At 35.0% G+C, this 24,104-nt stretch overlaps 2 protein-coding genes across 7 annotated transcripts; both read left to right on the top strand.

Annotated features, from left to right (window-relative positions):
- The first annotated feature begins 391 nt into the window (after positions 1-391).
- Positions 392-6,016, top strand: LOC126717932 (nucleolin 1). Its single transcript, XM_050419934.1, has 17 exons — positions 392-581; positions 731-782; positions 1,177-1,343; positions 1,598-1,684; positions 1,781-1,924; positions 2,038-2,181; positions 2,263-2,379; positions 2,492-2,602; positions 2,950-3,060; positions 3,430-3,504; positions 3,594-3,682; positions 3,753-3,870; positions 4,069-4,157; positions 4,253-4,349; positions 4,446-4,537; positions 5,300-5,613; positions 5,778-6,016. The coding sequence occupies exons 1-17, from the start codon at positions 549-551 to the stop codon at positions 5,807-5,809; spliced, it is 1,872 nt and encodes a 623-aa protein (XP_050275891.1). The 5' UTR covers positions 392-548; the 3' UTR covers positions 5,810-6,016.
- A 3,291-nt stretch (positions 6,017-9,307) lies between these two features.
- On the top strand, positions 9,308-19,879 carry LOC126717931 (uncharacterized). Of its 6 annotated transcripts, none has more exons than XM_050419929.1 (6): positions 9,311-9,489; positions 9,587-9,688; positions 15,813-15,966; positions 17,449-17,540; positions 19,207-19,314; positions 19,668-19,879. In XM_050419929.1, exons 1-6 carry the CDS (start codon positions 9,388-9,390, stop codon positions 19,827-19,829), a joined length of 720 nt encoding a protein of 239 aa, XP_050275886.1. In that variant the 5' UTR covers positions 9,311-9,387; the 3' UTR covers positions 19,830-19,879. The 6 variants fall into 6 exon arrangements, with proteins under 6 accessions (XP_050275890.1, XP_050275886.1, XP_050275887.1 ...); XM_050419928.1 differs by having other exon boundaries at positions 9,312-9,489; positions 9,587-9,682; positions 15,813-16,041; XM_050419932.1 differs by having other exon boundaries at positions 9,312-9,489; positions 15,813-16,041; positions 19,207-19,352.
- The last annotated feature ends 4,225 nt before the right edge of the window (positions 19,880-24,104 follow it).

The raw sequence follows: 24,104 nt of genomic DNA, 5'->3' as shown, positions 1-24,104 counted from the left end.
ACCCAACTCAACTGCGGTTTAACGCAAATCGTGTGCCTACAAATAATAAAATCAATAATTGTAGAATTATTTGACCCTTTTAGGACAAATTTGTTTAAAAAGAATGTTTAAAAAAAGATTTTCATATTTTTAATTAAAGAATTGAATAAAACTAAAATTTAGAGGAGTATGAAACGAGAGTTCTAAAATGAAACAATTGGCAAAAAAAAAAAAAAAAAGAAAAAAAAGAGTAGAATTTGTAATTTAGCCAAAAAAAAAGAAAAAAGAATAAAGAAATGGCGTGAAATTATAATGAGATGAGCCGCGAAGCCGAACAGGCGAACACATGTAAAGAACGAAAGCGTGAAAAAAAAAAAACCCTAACAACGCAACACGCCTCCCTCACCGAACATATAAATATAACATCTTTCTATACCTCACCTCTCACTCCTCTCCTCTGCCCTCAGAAAACCCTAGACCTTTAGGGTTTTAGTTTTAGTTTTTTCTCTCTCTGTTTTCAGACCTTAGCTACCTCCTCCTTCTTCTTATTCTTCTTCTTCTTCTATACAATGGGCAAGTCAAGTAAGAAGTCGGCTACTAAAGTAAGCAGCTTCTTCGTTTTTCGATTTATACAATACAATACCAAAAAAAAAAAAATCACATCTTTTTGCAAAGCCTCTCTGTTTTTTGGTTTTGTATTTCGATTATTATTGTTGTTGTTATTGGGTTTTGATATTTCTTCATTTTGTAGGTTGATTCAGCTCCTCCTGCTGTTCTTCCACCGTCCAAGTCTGCCAAGAAAGGTACCCATTTTATTTATTCATTTTTCTATATTATTTTGTGGATTATATTTGGTTGTTTTTAATTCAAGGGGTATATGGTTTTTGAAGGGTTTTTTTTTTTTTTTTTTTTTTTGTCTGTGTTTTTAACTGTTAAATTTGAATGCCTTTTATGTTCCTTGCGTAGTCATTGAATTAGTGGATTTGGTGTCCAACTCTGAGGTTATTGATTTTTTGTTTTGTTTGTTTTGTCTTGGGTGATGATTTTGTTTTGTTTTGTTTTTTTTTTTTTTTTTTTTAATTTTTTTTATAAATTTTTTATTTTTACATTTTTTTGAAAAAATAATATTTTGCACTTGGTTTTTTGTGGTGTCTTGTACTGAGATTTTGAAATTCTGGGTTTTTGATCTTCTTGAAGGCAAGAGAGAAGCTGAACAACAGCTAGAGAAGCAAGTTGCAAAAAAGCAGAAGGGGGTTGCGGGTGTAGAGCAGGCTGTTGTGAAGCAGAAGGTTGAAGTGAAGACACAAAAGAAGAAGAAGGTGGAAACCAGTAGCTCAGAAGATGATTCTTCATCTGAGGAAGAGGTCAGCTATGTGAATTTTATGTTTCAGTTATTGTTAATTGTTTATTTCCATGAACGGTCCAAAGTGATTACAGTATGATATGACATTATTAACAAATTTTGTGCTCATTTTATGCAATGTTTGGATTTATGTTCTGTCTGTCTTATGTTGATTTGTGTCTACTTTTGTGAACATGCATTCATTATTGAACATCATTTATTTGTTTATTTATTTTTGGGCTGGGTTTTATTGAATTTGCAATTTGTGCTTATCAGGTCAAAATAAGCAACAAGAAGAAGCCTCCTGTGGAGGAGTCCAGTGATGATTCTTCAGATGTTGGGTCCAGTGATGATTCTGATGATGTGAGCAGTTCCTTTGACAATATCTATTTTTATTTTGTCTTATCATGTCACATCTACAACAACACTTGATTAAGATGTCAACTTCTCTTGTCTCAGGAGCCTGCTTCAAAGAAACCTGCAGGTGCTGCTAAAAATGGTACCCTTGGTGCCCCAGCTAAGAAGGGAGTGCCTGCGCCAAAGCTTCCCGAGTCTGATGATGATTCCTCTGACGATGACTCTAGTGATGAGTCTTCAGATGATGTGAGCAGTTGGTTGAGAATGTTTTATTTTTTATTTTTATTTTTATAAATTTGTTTTAATCATGCTGTATTTACATCAGTATTTGATTACAATGTCAACTTCTTTCATCACAGGAGCCTTCTACAAAAAAAGAGGTAGTTGCTGCTAAAAATGGTGCCCTTGCTAAGAAGGGAGTGGTTGCAGCAAAGCCTGTTCTGAAAGAGTCTTCAGATGATGAATCTTCAGATGATGACTCTAGTGATGAATCTTCGGATGAGGTGAGCAGTTTGTTATACATGTTCTTTTATATTTTTCGTGACACATAGACAGCAACGTGTAATTATCTTATTTTGTCTCAGGAGCCGAATAAAAAAAAACAGGCAGTTGCTGCTAAAAATGGTAAGGTTGCTGCCCCCGCTAAGAAAGTCGAAGTTGAATCATCTGACAGTTCAGATTCAGATGATACAGAGTCAGATGTGAGTGTAGAATAGTTACTATATCGTGTTGATGCTTTTGTTTTCTGATTTTGGGATCTGTATTTTTGTGTCAAGTTAATTTATTTGAAATTTCTCCTTTATTCATGTGCAGAAACCAACTGCCACAAAGAAAGTATCTGATGCTGCCCCTCCAAAGAAAGTGGACGACAGTGATAGCTCCTCTGATAGTGAATCTGAAGATAGTGAATCTGAAGAGGAAAAGGTGTGTTTGTCATGGACCTTTTTGGAACAATTCTTGTAGAATTTTATTCTGATATGTGTGGTCTTAAATGCCTATATTTCCTTATTTTAATAAGATAAGTGTAAATTAATTGAAATATAATAAGCCTTCACTTTGCTCTTTTAATTGGCCATAATATCATGACTGCTAGAAGTTCAGAAAATTGTAAGGCATTTTTATTTATTATAGCTTTTAACCTTATTATTGGCTTCTGTCCAAAATTATTGTGTGTTATAAGCTTTGAGTATCATCTTCTGTAATTCCCATTAGCTTTGCACTAGGTCTCAGTATTGTTTAGTTAGTCACATAGCTTATTTTTGTCCCTGCAGCGTGCTCCTGATTCAAAGAAAAGTAACAATTCAGAGGAGGAATCTGAGGAAGATACAGATGAATCTGATGAAGATAGTGAGGAAAAACCCTCCAAGACTCCAAAGAAAAATGTAAATTTAACTCCGCAGTTCTGTGTTTCTAATCATGTTTTGGTTGAATGATATTGCTTAAGATGAAATCTGTAGTGGTAAAACAACAACTTGATGATTTTTTGAAGCAATGGGGTCCATGAACCTATACATGCATGTAACTTACCTATAAAAAAAGAACATGGTAAGGGATGTTTTGATTAATTGTAATTAATCATTCGTTAGGATTGTCATAGGAAATGAAATGAATCAAATATTTAGGGGCATGCAATTTAAAAAGTGCATATAATGCTTATTATCGATACTATTAATTTCCATTCTAAACATTTAGAATCTCTAAAAATAGCTTTGGTCCTTATTAATGCTCAAGCTCTATAACTTCTGGAACAGAACACTGATGTGGAAATGGCAGATGCCGTGTCACCAAAGACCAAGCAGACTGATTCAAAATCTGAGAAGAAAGCTGTAATTAATCATTAAGCCTTTCTCCTTTGAGGAATTGTATTATCACTTTTTTCATAGATTTTTTGGTGATTTCTAACATATTTGTGCAGCCTCAAACCCCTGTTACTCCTCAAGGTCAAACTACATCAAAGACTCTGTTTGTTGGCAATCTTTCATTCAATGTTGAGCAAACTGATGTGTATGTATAGCTTCTGGAAATCTTAATAGAGTGTTCAGATAATTGTCATCTCATTAATGTATTTATGCAGGGAAAATTTCTTTAAAGATGCTGGTGAAATTGTTGATGTTCGGTTTGCTTCAGATGCGGATGGGAGATTTAAGGGCTTTGGACATGTTGAATTTGCAACAGTAGAAGCCGCACAAAAGGTATGCTTTTGGTCCCATTATCTAGTAAAAATGTAAAAATTTAATGACTTTATATTTCTGACTATCATTTGTTGCTCTTACCTGTGACTTATACTTGGCTACTTTGTTGGGCAATATTTTTTCTGTTGAAATAATTAATATGCTGTTTTTTTCCACTTTCATTGAATATGATCAATGAACACTATTTTCTTTTCACAGGCTGTTAGTTTGAATGGTCAAGATTTGCTAGGCCGTGCTGTTAAACTTGATTTTGCTCGTGAAAGGGGGCAATATACCCCACATGACGGGTATTTCTCCTTGTTTCTACCAGTCTTCCAAACTCTTTAATTCAGAGTATCTAATGAACTCATTGTGCTCTATTCTGTGCTGTAAAATAATGTAGTAAAGAGAGTGGCAACTCATTCCAAAAGGGAGGAGGAAGAGGTCAGGCCTATACAGCATATGTGCGAGGTTTTGATAAATCTCTTGGGGAGGATGAGGTACTGTTGGCATACCAACTATATTTTCCTAATGCACTCTTTTATTAAAAAAGTGTGTTCTTAACTATATTAATGGAAATGCAACACTCTTTACAGATTAGGAGTGCCCTGGAAGAACATTTTGGTTCTTGTGGAGATATTACAAGGATGTCCATCCCAAAAGATTATGACTCTGGTGCTATTAAGGGGTTTGTGCCATTTCCCTTATTTATATTTTTAGCAATTTCCCTGCTCAATTTACATGAAATATACGTTAATTGAGCACAAGGTTGGTAGGTTTCCAAATTTAGAATTAGTTGTCCTCTCTCTCTTTCTATCATGTTTTATGTCATTTTTTTTCCTAGTGTTTGCTTGTTAATCACTTCTATTTTTAGTGTACTGGTGAAGAGCACCTGCTTTGTGGAGTCTTTAAATTTTGTATTTTTAAATATTGGCATTTCAATACCCTAATAGTTCTACTTTGCCATATAAAAGTTTTTGAAAATATCATATAATTTGTGAAGTTAAAATATTATGGTTCATTCTCGGGGCTGTGCAAGCATAACCAACCCTGTTATTGAGTCTGTTTTTTTAGATTAAGAGGCAGCATACTAAGTTTAAAAGTACGTCACTGTAGAATTTTTTCAAAATATGTTCGAGGGCAATAATTGCAATGATGTAAAAGATTTCATAACACAATCAGGTTTCAATAATTACTCCTACAATGTTTGGTGTCAATTAGGCTTAATTTTTTTTCTTCAAGGTTTTTGTGTGTATGGAGTTTTCAATTTTATCTTTCTTGTCAACCTCTTCCCCTTTCCTTTTTGTCTTAGCCTTGTTGCTGATTTCAATTCATGTTTTAGCTGCATTATGAATTGGAGCACCTTGATAGACACTACCTGACTTCGTTGCCTTGAAGCTGTCAACATTGATCTTGTTGTTTATGGTCTAAACAATGAAAACAATTGCAGGTTTGCTTATGTGGACTTCGACAGTACTGATGGTTTGAACGGTGCTCTAGGACTTGATGGATCTGAACTTAATGGTTATGGACTGAATGTAGAAGAAGCAAGGCCACGAGGTGATGGTGCGGGTAGTGGTAGAGGTGGTGGAGGAAGAAGTGGTGGTGGGAGAAGTGGTGGCAGAGATAGTGGTGGTCGGTTTGGTGGAAGACGTGGAGGTGGCCGAGGAGGTGGCGGTGGTCGTTTTGGTGGGGGTGGTGGTCGTTTTGGTGGTGGAGGGAGGGGACGTGGAACACCTTATAAGCAAAGCTTTGGATCAACTGGTATTATTTTTGTTTGTATATCTTGGTTATACCTGTGTTTTGTTATCTTATCATATGGCTTCACTCGCATATTCTAGCTGCTGAGGTTGTTTGATATTAGATTTCTTGAGCCATCTGAAAATATTATAGCCTGTAATGTACTAATGTTTAATTAATTAATGCAGGGAAGAAGACGAAGTTTGACGATGATGAGTAAGAAATAATGAATTCATATGAGCGGAACTCAATTTTTGGTTAAAAGTTATTTGTAATAGTTTTGGTAGATGGTAATTTTATATAAGATTAGGTGAATGGATTGGACTTGTGGGAGACGATTACAACTCTTCTCTTGTAATGCAATTGATGATGCAGTGGTTGGAAACACCTGGATTTAATTTATATAATTATTATGAATGTTATTTAATGTTTTTTTTACCAACTTTTTTTTTTTGGTGAGAAATAAACTAATTGCTAAACACACACACTCAGGCCGGCCTAAGGCCTAAGCAACTTATGCCTAGGCCTTAGGCCCCAAAACAAAATAAAAAATTCCCTATTTAAAAAAGGCCTCATCTCCCTTCGGAAAAAGCCCAAAATTTTATAAAAATATAATATTTTTTAAATAATTGATATATATTTTTAAAAGTAATGCTAAAGATATCACAAATTTTACTATAGGTTTAATTGACATATTATTAATCACATAAAAAGTAATTCAAATACAAATAAATTAGGTAGTTGGAATTTATCAATTACTTTTATTATTATATTATATTATATTGTGAACATTTTGTAGTATTTTTAGTATTTTTTTTCCTTTTCTAACCAGGTTTCCAAAATAGGAGACCAATAAAAATTTAAACCAATTGAAATCCTAAAATTTTTCAAAAAAGATGTTGCAAATGTGATAGATCATCAACGAGACAATGATGACTAATCTCCTCTAATAATTTGAGACCTTAATTTCTGTGAACTAATCTCTTACAAAGCTACACGTTAAATAATCTTTATCTATCTCTTTCTCTTAAAAGGAATATATAAAATTAAAATTTAGATTACAACTGTATTTAATTATGCATAGTCATATATCCAAGTTAAAGTAAGTTTTTTTTTTTTTTAATTTTTTTTTTTTAAAGTTCTTTTTGTTTAAATTTATGATTTAACTATAATATCCAATCCTTTATATGAAATTAACCTTAGTTTAGTTTGTATTATCCATTAATTTTTACATTTACATCAAATTAGTCTTAATTTAATTAGTATGATATAATTTTATTTAATTAATATGTACATATAAAAAGGTTCCATATAAAATTTTTGCCTTGCGTCCCAAAATTTTCTTGGGCAAACCCTGCACACACTTTAATTACACACTCAAACTGATTGTTATAATTTCTTTCATCTTGGTGATATACGCGCCATTGACTGGTGCGTTGAGCTTGAGTTGCATCTGACTGGTGCGTTGAGCTTGAGATGCATTTGACCGTAGTTGGCGTAACTTGTGAATTTGGACCGTAACTCAAGAGGAATCTTTTTCACTGGATAACCTAGCTTACCTTTTCCGCTTCCTGGAAATTATGATTCAACACACGGTCATCTTCAATTTCACTCAATTCGCCTCATCATAAACACAATTTTTCACTTCCTAGAATCTTTAATCTTTACTAGGATATGACAAAATTTGTAATTGTCATGTAACACAAGTGCCCTAAAACACTAGTCCTTGTCTCTGGGGGCAAGTGTGGCATTTCCTTGTCTCTTTGTAGTTTACAACAACTTGATTGTAGATTACAGAGTTTCCATACCAGTGAAAACATATACTGAAATTGGCTGATGCTGAATGTTAAAGATGTTTTAATGCTAAAAATGTAAGGATGTTTCAAAGTTGCTGGTTAATGCTGAAATTGGCTAGGCTGTTGCATTTTGGGGGAAATGGGTTAATACCCTTAATTTTAAAACTATATTGTAGAATACTTCTCTTTCCGAACTATTTAACAAAATCAAGTTATAGGTAAAATTCGATGTTAGCATTGTCAAGTTTTATGTATTTTTTACTAATTATTATTATTATTTTTTTTTGAAAATCTAAGTGGAACTTGACATTGTTAATATCAAGTTCTACTTGAAAATATACATAGAACTTGATTTTAAGAATATTGAGTTTTATACAGAATTCGATTTTGTTAAAATTGAATTCCAAAATATGGGCATTTTGCTAAATAGTTTAGTAAGAAGATATTTTACATAGTTTTAAGATTAAAGGTATTTACTCATTTTGCCACTACAATTTTTATTGTTCCTATCCTTTAAACCATTAAATCTCGATCCCATTCTATGTACTCATTTGGATCCTATGTCCAGCGTCCACGTTTAGTGTTTTGCCTTTTTTTTTTACCAGTGTCTCTTGCACTGGTCATGGGACATGAACAGTGCATTAAGGCAAATGAATAATGTTTGGAGGAGTGAATAGTAACCCAAATTATTTATTTATTTATTGTTTTCAACAATAAGTTTTCAGTTTTCAGCAAAATAAGTGATATCCTGCATTGAGGCAAATGAATAATGTTTGGAGGAGTGAATAGTAACCCAAATTATTTATTTATTTATTGTTTTCAGCAATAAGTTTTCAGCAAAATAAGTGGTATCCAAACACACCCTATGTATTTGTGTGGTAGATTAAATGTTTTTTTTTTTTGTATGCGTTGCCTCTTCCAAATAGAAAAATCAATCAATTTTAGATTAGGATCTCGATCTCAAATATGTTGGTTGGAAGGAGTATTTTGATCCTTAACTTCGATCTCAATTTTGCATTTTTGTTTTCCTTGTTTTTAAATTCAATATGGTGTGAGAACATTCAATTAGATTTCAAATTTGTTTTTAATTAGAGTCTAATTTTGCATCACATGTCTCATTAAATTTATTTTGTTTTATTTGTGTCAAGTGAGTGTTTCAACTTTCATGGCTGGGTGGGAAGGACGGGTTTGGATTGGATCATTGTATGCTTGGTAGAGATAGGCCGGTGGAACTTTAGCAAGCAACCTTTTTTTTTTTTGGTTACATGAGAATTTGAAAACTTTGAAGATTACCTCTAGATCAAATAAGGGTGATTTGTTTGTGGAAATTTCAGGGTACCACAATGGGGCACGACGTGGTTGTCTACAAGTTCCAATAGAAGTTAAGACTGGTGATTGGGCATGTGAGTTTTTTTTTGGGTTGGGGAAAGAGGCACGACGTGGTTGTCTAAAGGTTCCCGTATGAGTTAGAACTGGTGGTTGGACATGTAAGTTTTTTTCACGTTGGGGAAAGAGGCGGTGGTGAGTTTGAAAATCAAAACCCTCAACCTCAATCAAGTTTGGAAAAAGTTAAAAGGCCATGAGATTTTAAGTTTTGAGAAATACTAAAGTTTCCAAGCAAAAACTTACTACATGTCATTTTAAACAGAATGAGAGATTTGGGGGATTTAAAAAAAAGAAAAAAGAAAAAAGAAAAGAGTAAAATATTCCTTCCCACTCATTTAAAATCAGGTAGGTCCTCTCACTCGAACAACCAATGTAAAGTGGACTCACTTCGGGTTAAAGATTGCAGCTATTTTAGAAGGTGAAGGAAAACGGGCTATTTTAAGATTGCAGGCAGCAGCCCAGCCCATTAGTGTTGACCCGACCCGACCCATCTGCCCATTTAATTAATACCGAATCTGAATGGGCATCATCAATCATTTACAGTATTTATTTATTTTGGCTTTGAGCGGGGAGAGAGAGAGAGAGAGAGGTTCCGAGCCCCAGCGCCGAAGAAGAAATGGAGGATGAGGATGCCTCACCAAGTAGGCTGCACCGGCGGCTTTCTCTGAAGAAGAAGACCCATTCTCACTTCAATAATTATCACTTCTGGAAACACAAGGTCCCTTCCTTCTTCTTCTAAGTTCCAACACAAATATTATTTATTATTTTACAATTACAATTCATGATGTTTGTTTGTTTGTTTGTTGTTGTTGTAGCTGAGAGAGAAGTGTTACAAAAGGGTTCGAGAGGACAGAACCCGCTTGCTTTGGAAATTGAGGTTGCCATCTTCTCCCAATCATAATAATAATAAGGTTAAGGTTGGTCTTCTTCTTCTTCTTCTTCTTACATGATGCTTACGTTTTGATTTAATGCATTGTGTTTTATATTATGATGATAGATAGATAGATATATAGAGTCAAGGAATATTTATTTATCTTATTCATTAATAGGGTTAGCAGAAGCCCCACCCCCACCCCCACATACCTGTTTCAATGTATACCATCTCATATTATTGTTGGCATAGTTTTGTGTGTATTATTCATGGGAAGCATTTATCACTTGTACCTCATAAATTGTATCAGTGAAGGGTTGTATCACTGCTCTTCACTGCTCTTCACCTCATCTAGAATCCGTTAAAATCTCTTAATTTTCTTTCTACATTCACTAGTGCCCTTCAAATTTAATTCCTCCAATAGGAAATAAATATGTCTACTTACAGTTTTGTCATCATTGGCTAGTCTAAAACTCTATCAAAGTTTTTCTCACACAAAATTTTAGTGTAGATTACTTGCTAAGTTTCTCACTTACAATTCAACAAAACTCCATCAGTGTGTATAACAACTTGATAGAGTTTGGGAAGCACAAGCTGCTGTTGTTAACACGCGTTAGGCAGGTAATTCAAGCCGAAAAGGTACGAGGGAATTAAGAAATATGGTTTCTAATGTTAATTAGGATGGGCATGACGGGCATTTTGGGAGAAATACCAGAGGTAGTTTGAAATCCTCTAGGATGGGCTTTGTCCATGACTTTGAAGCTTTTTTCTTGGAATGTGAGGGGATTGAATAATCCTCATTAGAGTGGTTTTGTGAAGAATTTACTAAAGGAGTGGAAGTGTGATGTTGTTTGTATTCAACAAACCAAATTGGACATTACCATCTCTACCATTGTAAAAAGTCTGTGGGGCAATCCTTTTGTAGACCAGGTAGTTTTGGATGCCATTCACACTAAGGGTGATTCTTTTGATGTGGGATAGAAGGGTGGTTGAGAAAGTTCACTGTGTAGTAGGTAGTTTTTCAGTTTCGTTCTGTTGAAGTGTGTGTTTGATGGCTTTGAATGGGTCTGTTTGGGGGTGTATGGAATGACTGTTGATAGTCTTTGGGAAGCCATGTGGGTGGAGCTTGATAGTGTGAGATTGCGGTGGAATTTAGCCTGGTTTTTGTTTGGTGATTTCAACATTATCAAATATCTGGTAGGGAGACTTGGGTGTAATTCGTCCTGCCCAGCCATGTTCAAATTCTCAAATTTGATCAAGAAACATCTTTGGGTCGATTTGCCTTTGGTGGGGGGTGATTATACGTGGTTTCGAGACTAGAAATTCTTCTATGTCTAGAATTGATAGAGTTATGGTGTCGGCAAATTGGGAGGAACATTTCTTAGATGTGATCCAAAGGCTTCTTCCTTGGTGGTGTTGGATGATTGCCCTCTTCTTGTGGAGGTGGGAGGCATGTCGAGGGGGAAGAGTCCTTTTAAATTTGACAATATGTGGCTAAAAGTAGAGGGTTTTGTGTATAGAGTTCGTTAGTGGTGGAATGGTTATCACTTTGTGGGGCCCCTAGTTATGTTCTAGCTTGTAAGTTGAAGGCTTTGAAAGGGGATTTTAAGCAATGGAACAAGCATGTTGTGGGGGATGTGTCATTTAGGAAAAATTGTCTATTGTTTGAACTTTTAGACCTTGATATGAGAGAAGGGTTGTAGGTGTTGACCCAAGAGGAAAGAGTTAGAAGAGTTGTGGTTAGAGCTGATATTGATTATTTGGTTTCTTTAGAAGAGATTTCTTGGAGGCAAAAATCTAAGGCTTTGTTTATAAAAGAAAGGGATAACAATACTCAATTTTTTCATAGAATTGCTAACTCTCACAAACGAACCAATCATATTAGGGGAGTGGAGGTAGAAGGTGTTCTTTATGAGGATGAGTTGGATATTCTAGATGAGGTGGTAGATTTTTATACTTATCAAAGAAAAAAAAGAGGGGGTAGATTTTTATAGGAAGTTATATTAGGAGCCAGAAATCTTGGAAGCCTACGATTGATGGGTTAGATTTTTCCTATTTTGATGAATCAGAGAGGATATCTCTAGAGAGGGAATTTGAGGAGGAGATTCTTGAGGCACTTAAGGAGGTTGAAGGAGATAAGACCCCTAGGCCTGACGGGTTTACTATGGCTTTCTTTTGAAAGTGTTGGAGTGTGCTTGAAGGGGACGTTATGGCTTTTTATTTTGTGTGGATTTTCATAGATAGTGTGTTTGAAAAGTCTCTCAATGCCACTTTTCTATGTTTGATCTCCAAGAAGATGCAATAAATATTGAAGACTTTCTCCCTTTGAGTCTTGTGGGTAGCTTATATAAACTTTTTGGCTAAGGTGTTGGCACATAGACTTTGTAGTGTTTTGGTACACTCATCTCTGATTCTCAGAACTCTTTTGTTGGAGGGAGGTAGATCCTTGATTTGGTTTTGATTGCAAATGAATTCTTGGATAGTAGAATTAAGAGTGGTATTCTTGGTGTGATAGTTAAGCTGGATATTGAGAAGGCTTATGATCATATGAATTGGGATGCCTTATTTTATCTTATGAAGAGGATGAGTTTTGGCGAGGTGGGAGAGATGTATGAAGGCTTGTATTTCTACAGTTCGGTTCTCAGTTCTTGTCAATGTTCTCCAACGGGCTTTTTTGGCAGTTCATGTGGTCTCTGTCGAGGGGATCCCTTGTCTCCACTCTTATTCCTCTTGGTTATGGAGGTGTTGAGCTGGTTGTTGAAGAGAATGAAGGAGGGTGACTTTCGGTGTGGTTTTCAAGCGGGATCTCATGTGCAAGGAGGTTTGAATATTTATCACCTTCTCTTCATTGATGACACTATTTTATTTTGTGATGCTTCCAAGGAACAATTATTATATATATATGGACGGTGTTGATGTTCTTTGAATCTATTACGAGCTTGAAGGCCAATGTTGGTAAGAATGAGATTATTCCAGTTGCCTATGACTTATTTGGTTATGCCTCTTGGGGCACATTAAAAGGATTCATCGATACAGAATCCTGTTATAGAAAAGATGGAGAGGAGGCTTTCTGGTTGGAAACGTCTATATTTGTCAAAAGGTGGCAGACTTACTTTGTTAAAAAATACTCTTTTGAGCCTCCCTACCTATTTCTTATCCTTGTTCACTATCCCTCAAGCTGTGGTGGCTAAACTAGAAATGATTCAAAGGAATTTCCTTCAGGGGACTTCTGAGGAAGTATTTAAATTTCCTTTAATTGCGTGGGATAAGGTGTTTGCCGGTGAAGGTAGGTGGTTGGAAATCCAGAGGATTGGTTTGTTTAACCAAGCCTTGCTTGGAAAGTGGTTATGGTGCTTTCGGAAGGAAAGTAACAGGTTATGGAATTAGGTCATAGCAACTAAATATGGTGTGGAGAGAGGAGGTTGGTGCACTAGAAGTGAAAGAGGGACTCATGGGTGTGGGATGTGGAAGAGTATTAGGGCAGGGGTAGAGAACTTCTTTGGACAGGTAGTGTATGATGTGGGGGAGGGTCAACGTATTTGGTTCTGGCACGATCCTTGGTGTGGGCATACTCCTCTAAAGGATCTGTTTCTAGATTTGATTGATTGTTCTCAATCTAAAGAAGCTCAGATTTTTGACTTGATTGTTTCTGAATCAGAAGGAAGTAGGAGCTGGAATATACAATTTCGCCAAGTTTTTCATGATTGGGAATTGGAGGATGTGTACTTTTTTTGAGCTTCTTTATTCCCATATGCTCACTTGGAGGTGGGGGCGATGATAACTTGACTTGGAAGTTGACTCAAACTGGTGTGTTTGATGTGCGCTCTTATTATATTTTGTTGGTTGGTCCTCTTGCTGAGGTTTTCCAAGAGGTTTTTCCTTGCCAAAGCATTTGGTGTGTAAAGGTGCCTAAAACGGTGTTTTTCTTTTTATGGACTACAACTAGAGATAAGATACTCACCATTGATAATCTTGTTAAAAGAGGGTAGTCCCTAGTTAATTGGTGTTGCTTATGTCATTGTGATGGAGAATCTGTGGACCATCTTTTACTCCATTGTAAGTTTACTCATGTTTTATGGAGTGAAGTTTTTCTGGTGTTTGGGATCCAATGGGTAATGGGTAATGCTGATGACGATTACTTCTCGTCTTGTTTGCATGGAGGAATTGGTTTCGGAAGCACCTATTAACTACTTGCAATATGGTTCCAACATGTCTAATGTGGTTAGTTTGGCAGGAACGTGATACTCGTACCTTTGAAGATAAGGAGAAACCGTTAGATCTCTTAAAATCTATTTTATTTGGCACTTAGTTTCAGTGGGCTCGTATTTGAGGTTTTACGCAATGTATTTTTCCATTCCTGAGTTTTTGCATTTTGTTGGCTTTAGCTCGAGTTTTATGTATTTGTTTCATGCTCAGAGTGTTCATCATCGTGAGCATGATGTCCATTTCATTCAATAAAAGTCTTATTACCTATCAAAAAAAAAAAAAAAAAAAGAGTTCTGAGACATATTAAAGGCTTTAAGAAAGGGGGAAAAAGTGTCTATTTGAGGGAATTGAGAGTGTTAGGAGTTTGTTTGAGGCCATATAAACTATAGATCGAGGGTGAAAGAGAGGAGTTGTGTAGGTAGGAAAGATAGGGTTTAGTGGTGAGAAGGATTGGATTGTTTTTTGCACTACGAAAAACAGGGTATGAATGAGCAATTTGAATTTATTTGGGAATGGGAACAGTCCAATGACTTACAAGTTGAAAATCTTGACCTGGAACATTGGGGGGATTAATGACTAATGAAAGGTTGAATTTGTAGAATCTTATACGCAGTAGGAAGGCTTGTGTGATTTTCCTTAAAGTAACCAATGAGGATTATCACTGAAAAGATTTTTATAAGTTTGTAAGGCGGTACTTTCTTGGGATAAAATGGTGTTAATTAGGCTGGATTCGGTATAGGGCATTTATTCACACTACTGTTCATTTTTTTTGTGTGAAAGAGGGACAGGGGATAGGTTTGAGTATGTGTTTGTCAAGAGTTTATGGTCCAAAATGACAGTGTGTAATTGTTTGTTGTTGCAGTAGGAGGGTGTGAAGGGTTGGTGGATTTATTTGATTTCAAACTAAAATGACTCATGCGGTTTATCACTTTTGTATGATAACCTTTATATTTCATATAGGAATAGAAAATTGAGTTAATTGATTCTCCTATTCCTTGGTTGAACAAGCATGGCACATCATTTTCCTTATTTTCTAATTTCATTGTTGTCTGCTTCCACAATTGCATCCGATTAGTCTCTAGTTATGTCAATTCAAGGGGTCTAAGGAGGGGAAAAGTCTATTTTGACCTTTTGTATTTAAAGTGATTTCTGTATCTAGTTCAATATCAACCTGACAATTTTTTATTTAAAGTGCTTCCATCGTGCATGATCAGGGTTAAGAACATATGAGACATTTTGTTCAATATCCAGTGTGGCCTTGAGCATTGAGAGGAGCTTTCCCTACTACATTTGCAAATGGGCATCATCCAATTAACCTTCTACCTTCTTGCCCATTTGCCTTTGACCCACATGACTCTTTGGAAATAACTAAGAAGTGTGCTGGTGTCTTGGACACATTGTTGAGGTGTTTTACTGAGAGGATTTGTCAGTTGGACATTTTTCATGACTTTGGATGCATCGTTAATAGCATTTTAGAGGGAAGGAGGGGGTGGTGAGATTTGGGACTGGTGGCATTGGATTTGGTTCTTGTTACGCAATTTGCTGAACAAAGGAAATAGAATATCAGAATACTCTGTGTCTATTTTTTTTTTGATAAGTGAATATTGGAATACTCTTTTATGATGCCAATGAGCAAGATCCATTGGGTGCATAATTTACCCTCCCCCCCCCCCCCCCCCTCCCAACCCAAAATGAAAAGAATACTCTTATATGCCTTTACTCACTGCAGCATTTTTTACATAACTAACCAAAATGGTTTTATGGAATTTCCCAAATACATATAAAATGATTCTGCATGTCACATGTTCAGATTCTGTTTCAATCTGGACATAATTTGAACAGAACGAATGTGTATGAAAAGTAATTATTTTCTTCCTTTCTCTTCCTTCTGAATTACTTGTCTCTCTAGAATAAATTTTTATATCCCATCACCTACTTATTTTCCCATTTCCTCTCTTCTGCAGGACTTAATCCAATCTGCTTTTGAGGACATAATATCTGATGAACTCAAAAAGATTGAGGACTCATCATTGAATGATTGTTTGAAGTCTCCAGCATCTGCCCTTGAGGCCAATGATGTGTTATGGGAATATGATGGTCTTCATAATGTTTATCAAGGTGAATGTGAAGAGATTTTGTTAGAAATGCAAAGGATCTTTTATGAGGATTATAGGGCAGAACCAACTAGAAAAGGTGAAACATGGTCTCACTGTTTCTCTCTAACTTACACTCGTTCTTAGTGGGTTTTGAACCTCATGATCTTTTCTTCCATCCTATTTGCATTGGGGAGGAATCTCTATTTGAACTAGAGTGTATTGGCAAAACATGGTATCTATTTTACAAAAATAATTTATATGAGATCTTTAATTTCTTGTTTCTGGAGGAATATCTCCAAAATATTCACTTAAACAAAGATGTTGTCATGCAAAGAAAAATAGGTGAAAACTTTTGTATGGATGCAATTGTTTTCAGCATGTTAATTAGAATTTCATTTCTTTCAGTCAACTGCATATCCAATTCATTCTTTGCTCTACCCTTTAGATCTTTGTCTTCACTTCCCCTTTGGGTCAATATCTTTCCCGTCAATTAGTTTACCTTATTTTTCCCAGCTTGAGGTTTTGCTTTTATCTTTTTCTCATCTCCTTATAATTCCAAACTACACCCATTATAAATTTTAATGTCAGAAAGTGATTCAATTTGTGTCTTTATGTATGCAGATGTATGTATTTTATGCATGTGGACAAAACCCTATTTTGGTTCCTAAAACTTCTATAAAGTATCAATTACATTCTCAAATTTAGAAAGAAGCAATCAATTACACCAAGCTTTACTGCATTCATTATTTCCAAGCTTCATCATGTCCATAAGCCAACCAAAATGCAAAAACCCACCAACTTTTGAATCCACACTGGATTTGGATAAATCCATGGATTTAGTGGCACAAGTGGTGGATATGGCTGTGGTTTTTTTGGGGTTGTGGACAAACTCAAAGGCATGAGTAAGCAACTAGCATATTTGACACATTTGTATGAATGCTCCTTGTTTAAACTAAACAAAATAAATTTAAAAATCCTCCTAAAATGTTGTTAGGTTGGCCAAGAAGCATTCTTGTCATCATTATTCACTCAGAAAAGGAAGAAAACAGGTGGATTCATATTTTAAAAAATGTGGGTCCGAATTTAAAAGTGATACTGAAAGTTTAACGGATGAACATTTTTGGAAACTTCCATGTACTTTGAGATAGTCCAAAAAGGAAAGCAGCCCAACTAGATTGAATTGGAGGGAGTATTAAAGCTTTATCTATGGTTAACAACATTGTCAGTGATAATTGCTTTGTTGGTGGTTTCTGTTGCATTTGATAGGCAAAACAACGTAGTTGCAACATTTTAGATATTTGATGGTTCTGCTACTTTTTAAATTTTAGGACCAAATTGGAGCTTCACACAAAATTGAGGGACCAAATAAGTGTTTGACCGTTATATATTTGGATCTATATACATCTCTTCTTTGGAGCTTATAATTGGTCAAAGTGTTACTTATCAAAAATTGGTCAAAACATCAAAGTATCTTTTGAACATAAATGCTTGATTTTGCTCGCAGAACCTCAGGCCCATATTGAAACATGGGAAGATGAAGAAGATGCATACTTGGCCCGTGCAGTTTATGAGCATATGCAGCTGAATGATGAGCAGGTATGACACCCGCAGTTTGTATTTGTTTACACAACAGTTAATGGTATATGGTATATATATGTATCTTTTTATAAAATTTACATTTAATTCCATGTACCATGCTTATTTAATTTCTCTGGCCATATATACATGTTCAAAAGTCTGTGTTGTCATTGTGCATATTATTCTGATTGAATTGTTATTTGCATAAAACACAGAATCATATTAGTTCCACTATCAGTTTACTTGAAAATTGTTGTATGTCAAGTAGTTATGAAATTTTCTCGTCCACCTCTGAGGGTGAGAACTCATTGGAGGGGCCGGAGAAGGAAAGCCACTAGGGTTAACAATCCAGATGATAGAGGTGGATGTGATCCTTGACTTTTAATCAGCAGTAAAGGATCTCAACCAGAAAAAAATAAATGAAAAAAGAAAAGAAGAGGTTGTAGAATGAGAGAGAAATGGATAGGAAAATTAGGTTCCATTGCAAGCCTGAACCAGGTAGTTAACACACACACACACAAAACCCTTCAAGTTACTGGCTTGAGAATTGTAAGCATCTTTGTCCTGAGTGTGCCTGAACAGATTTTCTATTATTGGGGCCATTTTCTTTTTCAACCTTGGGCTGGCTTTTGTAGTAGTTTCCAGCATCTTACACTTGTTTTTATTGGGAGCCAGGTTTTTATATTACACATATTTCAGGTAGTTTTTCTTTGATCAAATGGAGTCCTACAGATTTCTGAATTGATTGGTTTTGCCTTTGGAGGGTTTTCAGTTTTCAATAAAATTATTTTTAGTATCACAAAAGGCTTCATGTACAATACTAAAATTAGGGTTGATTATGTGTATAATTGAGCTTGTTTCCTTTATTTTGAATGCATCATTGCCTATCCTTATATTTCTTAATCATTATACTTAATTGTAATTTGTATTTTTTTCTGCTATTGCTTGCAAATTAAGAAATCCCCATGCAAGGTTTTGTGGAGCTCTTAGTCAGTTGGCAAGGCAAGTTCAGCAAGTGTAGTAATGCTGATATTTGGAGTATAATCTCTCTCATGTGGGGTTATTTGGTTGGAGAGAAATTCTCGGACTTTTAAGGGCTGTGAAAGATCGGTTCATGACCTAGTGCTTTTATTCCTCAAGACTTTGCTTGAGTGTATAAATGCTTTGGGGTTGTTTTCTTTTGCTGCTTTGCCTGACTTGCTTGATCAATGTACTTTTAGTGTTTAATTTCGGTGTACCTGTATACATCCTGTGTATATTGGTGGCACCCTCTGAATTTCATTAATGAAATCTTACTTAAAAAAAGAAGAAGGTAATACCCATGGAGCTTAATTATTATAGAATCCCTTGAAACCATAAATCTTTCAATTCATAAGCACCCCTTAAGACATTCCTGCTACCTTTACTTTTCAGGACAGCTTGTCTTGTGTCACTAGTAGCCTGAGGGCTATTCTGAGTTACCTTGGTTTGTCTCCCTTGCTTGCTTTATTTCAATCTGCTACTTGGTGTGTCCATATTCTATCAAAACTTGTCCCATGTGTTCTGTGTGAATCCAACATTGCAAAAATGCTTATAAACAGTTTCTTTTAAAAACGCTTTTTTCCTATTCCCCCCCCCCCCCCCCCCCCCTTTTTTTCAAAGAAAGAAAAGAGAAACTAATTAGAATTTTGGATGCTGATGGTAGGAGTGCGAGAAGATTTGGTGCCCCGTATGTAAGCAAGGAGAGTTGCTAGAGAATTACCATCTTATATACTGCACTCTGTGTGAACTTCAACTCAACAAAGACAATGAGGTCTTGCTATCTCCATCAATTTTCCTACTTATTCCTATGTGAGATTAATATAACTATTTTAGGCTGGATGGCGTAAGTGTAATATTTTTTCTTGAGAAGAAAACTATGTCGTCAGCATACATTACATAACGGATGACTTTATAATTGTTTTATAGAGTATGCCCCACTAGTAACCAAAGTTGATTCATAGTGAAGAGGTGATCATATCGGAAAGATATTTTTCCTTTTCTTATGGAAAAAGATACTTACAAAATATGAGTGTAAAAGATAGAAAACAGACTGATAGTTGGATTACTTTAAATGATTCGTCTGTCTGGACTAATTATTAATATTCTTATTTCTGGGTATTTTAGGTAAATTTGGATTTGTTGCGGGTTCGTCTAGCAGAAGCCCATGCAGAACATCTGGATCGGGGTTGCAGGTTGAAGCCAAAGTTTTGCATGGAGGCAAGATTTGATTTAACTGCATTGTACATTTGTTGTACGGGTTGCAATATGTTTGAGGTTGTAATGTAGAAAATGGTAAAAGATATAAAGGCTAATGAAGATGAAATTTGTTTTCACGATTATTATCTCATTAAAATATCTCATTATAATAGTGAAATCTGTAATTTCACTATTTTAATTTCAGATGCAACGGTTATAATTTAAATGCTTATAATTTCAGATCCAACGCTAATAGATTTAAGGGCAACATGCAAAGAGACTCCCAAGGGTCTGGGTTGGTTGAAAATTGATCTTTGTGGTTAAGGGGCAACCATGGGTCGGGTTTGATTAGAATCTAATATTCATCACTGACCGGTGGAATATGACTTGCCGACCTGGTAACCATCTGATTTGGGATGAACAGATTGCTAGAATAAATTCATTGTCCTCCTTTCGTTGGTGGCCTGTTGCAGAGATGTTGTGATCTCCATCGGATCTGGACCTCTTGTGGAGATTTTACCATATATGGTGATCTCACCAGAATGGAGAAGATTTAGCCAAATGTGGCAGAGATTTCGTTGATTGATCTAGTAATATCTTTGGGTACAAATTAATATGATATACGTTCCCATTAAATTTAAAACAATAATAATAATTTTAAAAAAAAGAAAAAAAAGAAAAGAAACAAATTTAATCTAGGGGTTTAGCTTACTTCAGTACTTTTTTAACTGGATATGTCATTTTATTTTAAATATACAATGCTAGGTGGTAGTATGTTTTAATTTTTACGTTTTATTTAGTTAATAGGTAATGTGATAGTCTCTCATTAAAACAAAATGAAATTTCAATTAAAAAAATACTGGAGGTAAGCCAAATCTTTAATTGTTAGGATTAGTGCTCTAAAATCCTATTGTACGATGTTATGTATGATATTATGTATGACATTATGTTATAAATAATAAAGTTGTTTTATTATCTAAAATGATGGTAGCATGAATATTTGGACATTATCATATAGTCATTGAGATGCATAATATGTGATGTGATTAGTCACAGAAGATGTAAATCACAAATTCTTTGTAAACTCAAAACCTTAATTCGTAGTCGGTGATGAAATTGGGCATTTCATCTGTGAAGACTATAACGTGTCAACTAAGATGGTTTGTCTTGATCATGGAAGTGAAGACTTCTAGTTAATATGTTGATGTGTCTCAAGTGTATAAGACATTGAACTGGACCACTGTGAAATTAATTATTTTATTAACGACTGTCAATTGAATAATAAATCTCACAACTTTAATTTACATAAACTCTCAATCTTGAGAAGAGAGTGAACCTGATTATGAAATGTAGGTTGCTTTGATATATCAGGAGTGAGATCTAATTCAACGATCAAAATCTCAGTATGTTGGGTAACCATACGTAGTGCTAAAGGAACACATATTCTGAAGAAGGAATTCATAGGCTCTTTGTAGAGATATAAAATATTCCCTTATGATAAGTTTAATGAGTTTGGTTATTCAGAATGTTAGGCCTACCCACTTTAGTAAAGAATTACTAAAGTTTATATTTTATGAAATTTGATTTTATAAATATATACGAATAACTTAAAGAGTTAAATCGGGTACTTAAAGATCAAGAGGTAGTAATTTTTAAAGTGGTAGTTATATATTATAACTTTGTATTACTACGAATATTTTTATGAAGGGGTTAATTATTTAGATAATAAAGTTTTGGGATTTAATTTTATTAATAAAGCCTAGAGTTGACAGATAATATGTTGATGTGTCTAAAGTGTATAAAACATATTGAATTGGACCACTGTGAAATTAATTATTCTATTAATGACTGTCAACTGAATAATAAATCTCACGGCTTTAATTTACATAAACTCTCAATCTTGAGAAGAGAGTGAACCCGATTATGAAATGTAGGTTGCTTTGATATATCAGGAGTGAGATCTAATTCAACGGTCAAAATCTCAGTATGTTGGATAGCCATACATAGTGCTAAAGGAACACAAATTCTGAAGAAGGAATTCATAGTCTCTTTGTAGAGATATAAAATATTCTCTTATAATAAGTTTAATGAGTTTAGTTATTCAGAATGTTAGGCCTAACCATTTTAGTAAAGAGTTACTAAAGTTTATATTTTATGAAATTTGATTTTATAAATATATACGAATAGCTTAGAGGGTTAAACCGGGCACTTAAGGATCAAGAGGTAGTAATTTTTAAAGTGGTAATTATATATTATGACTTTGTATTACTACGAATATTTTCATGAAGGGGTTAATTGTTTAGATAATAAAGTCTTGGGTAATTTTATTAATAAAGCCTAGAGTTGACAGATAATTGTTTAGATAATAAAGTCACATTTAGCTATTATATTTATATAATGGAATTAAATATAATTAATGGTAACTTTGGGTTTGTTAAGAGTTGACAGATAAGCCCGAATCTCATTGGAGCTAGAGCTTTATTGGTCCTATCCTAAGCCACATCCTAAAACCCAATTGGTCTGGCCCAAAAGGCTAGACCAATTAGATAATCAATTATTTATTTATTTAATAGGAGTTATTAAATAAAGTAACTGCCTTTTGACAATTAAAAAAACGTACGTACGATTAAAAGAAAAAAAAATAGAGTTTTCTCAAAAAAACACATTCTTTCTTGAACAAGTGCGTACATAACTGATTGAGAGACTACACATCTTGGGCATATGTGGAATTGGAATTGCTGTAGATGCATATTCATGCTTCATTGGGTGCATGATCTACCACGTGTGTGATTGCCCCTATCCATGTCAGTTAGTGACATTGGCTTCCTTGTGTATGCGACACTCATCATGTGTTTAGTACTTTGGTAAGTCTCGACTTGCCTTAGTCCGAGCATATCGATGCATGCCGTATACACAGGAAAGAAACCTTGCCAGTGTGCTATAGCGCACCAAATGCGAATCTTTGCCAGATTTTCACCCTGAAAATGTGACATTTTCTTGTCATATTCTCACCGCAAAAGCTTGGTGAGAATAATATTTTGTGTGCTATAATGTACTTAGCCTAAAATGGTGCCAGATTTCCGCCATGAAAGTAGGGTGAAGTGTATGGGTGAAAGCGCTTGCGACGGGCTTTTGGGTTTACCCAAATCTGTGGGAAGTACGCCTTAGCCTAGGGTGGATCATGGCGGAGGGTGTAAATAAAGTCGCCACCTAGATTAGGTCTTGGAACCATAAATATAGCACCCTTATGGAAGGATTGATCTTTACCGGAGCACATGTCCAGAGTTTAGGTATGGGGATGGGAAGGTTTTAGGCACCCAACCCCACCTGACCCATAGGTTGGTCTCCACTCATTGTGTTCCAAATCCTAATCCCATCAAAGAGTCCTCTAATATGTTATTCTAAACTCACACACACTAACATGCATCTAACATCCAAACATGGCATATGTCCCATACTCATCCATAGCATGAAACCCTACCATTCATCTAGCAATATATATCCAAGGGCAGCAAGCACATCCAAGGTAGTAGTATTAACAAGGCATATTTAATCAAGCATATTCATCATGTTCATCAATCAAAAAAGTTCACCATGTTCATTAACCATATCATGCTCACCAACCAAATCAAATGCATGTTTATGTAATTAAGCATGACTTATCTCACTAACCTTGCTACACCATAATGCCTTAGCATAAACCCTAATCATCAATCTATCAAACCAAGCACGTGAAACAAGTTATTTTACTAACCTAATGCTAAATGTGAAAACTAAACTCAACAAGACCTAAACATGTGATCAAGAACCCTAAATTTGCATTTTTGGGCATGAGTATGCATGCACATCCTAACTGTATGCGTACACGTACTTTGAGTATGCATATACATGCATAGAGCATGTGCACACATACACGCCTAGAAACACAGTTTCAGAACAACAACAAAAAGTAGCAATTTAACAAACCCTAGCATACTTCTAATACAAAACTAAACAACCTAAACTAACAACAGAGATATCAAAGATAAATAAAGCAAAAACTATTCTTAAACATGCATTGGATCTAACAACAAACAAGAGTAACACTTAACACATCAAAACATGTTCATCAATATATCCAATCATTCAACTCCCCGATCAAAATATAGTGAGACAACAAATCAAAACCAAACAAATCAAATCATATTTCTAAGCATGTATAACAAATAAATCAATTAAGAACAATAAGAACACGAGTTATAAAAATCGAAATTAAGGAAGAGTCATGAAGAGAGACTTACCTTGCTTATGGAACACAACTTGGTTGGTATTTAACCGGCCCCTCAATGCCTACACAACAAGATCGAATGATAATCAAGGGAATCA

Source organism: Quercus robur, chromosome 3, assembly GCF_932294415.1.
Source record: "Quercus robur chromosome 3, dhQueRobu3.1, whole genome shotgun sequence".
NCBI lineage: Eukaryota > Viridiplantae > Streptophyta > Magnoliopsida > Fagales > Fagaceae > Quercus > Quercus robur.
The sequence above is the reverse complement of the archived record's forward strand: the minus strand, read 5'-3'. Positions and strand labels throughout refer to the sequence as shown.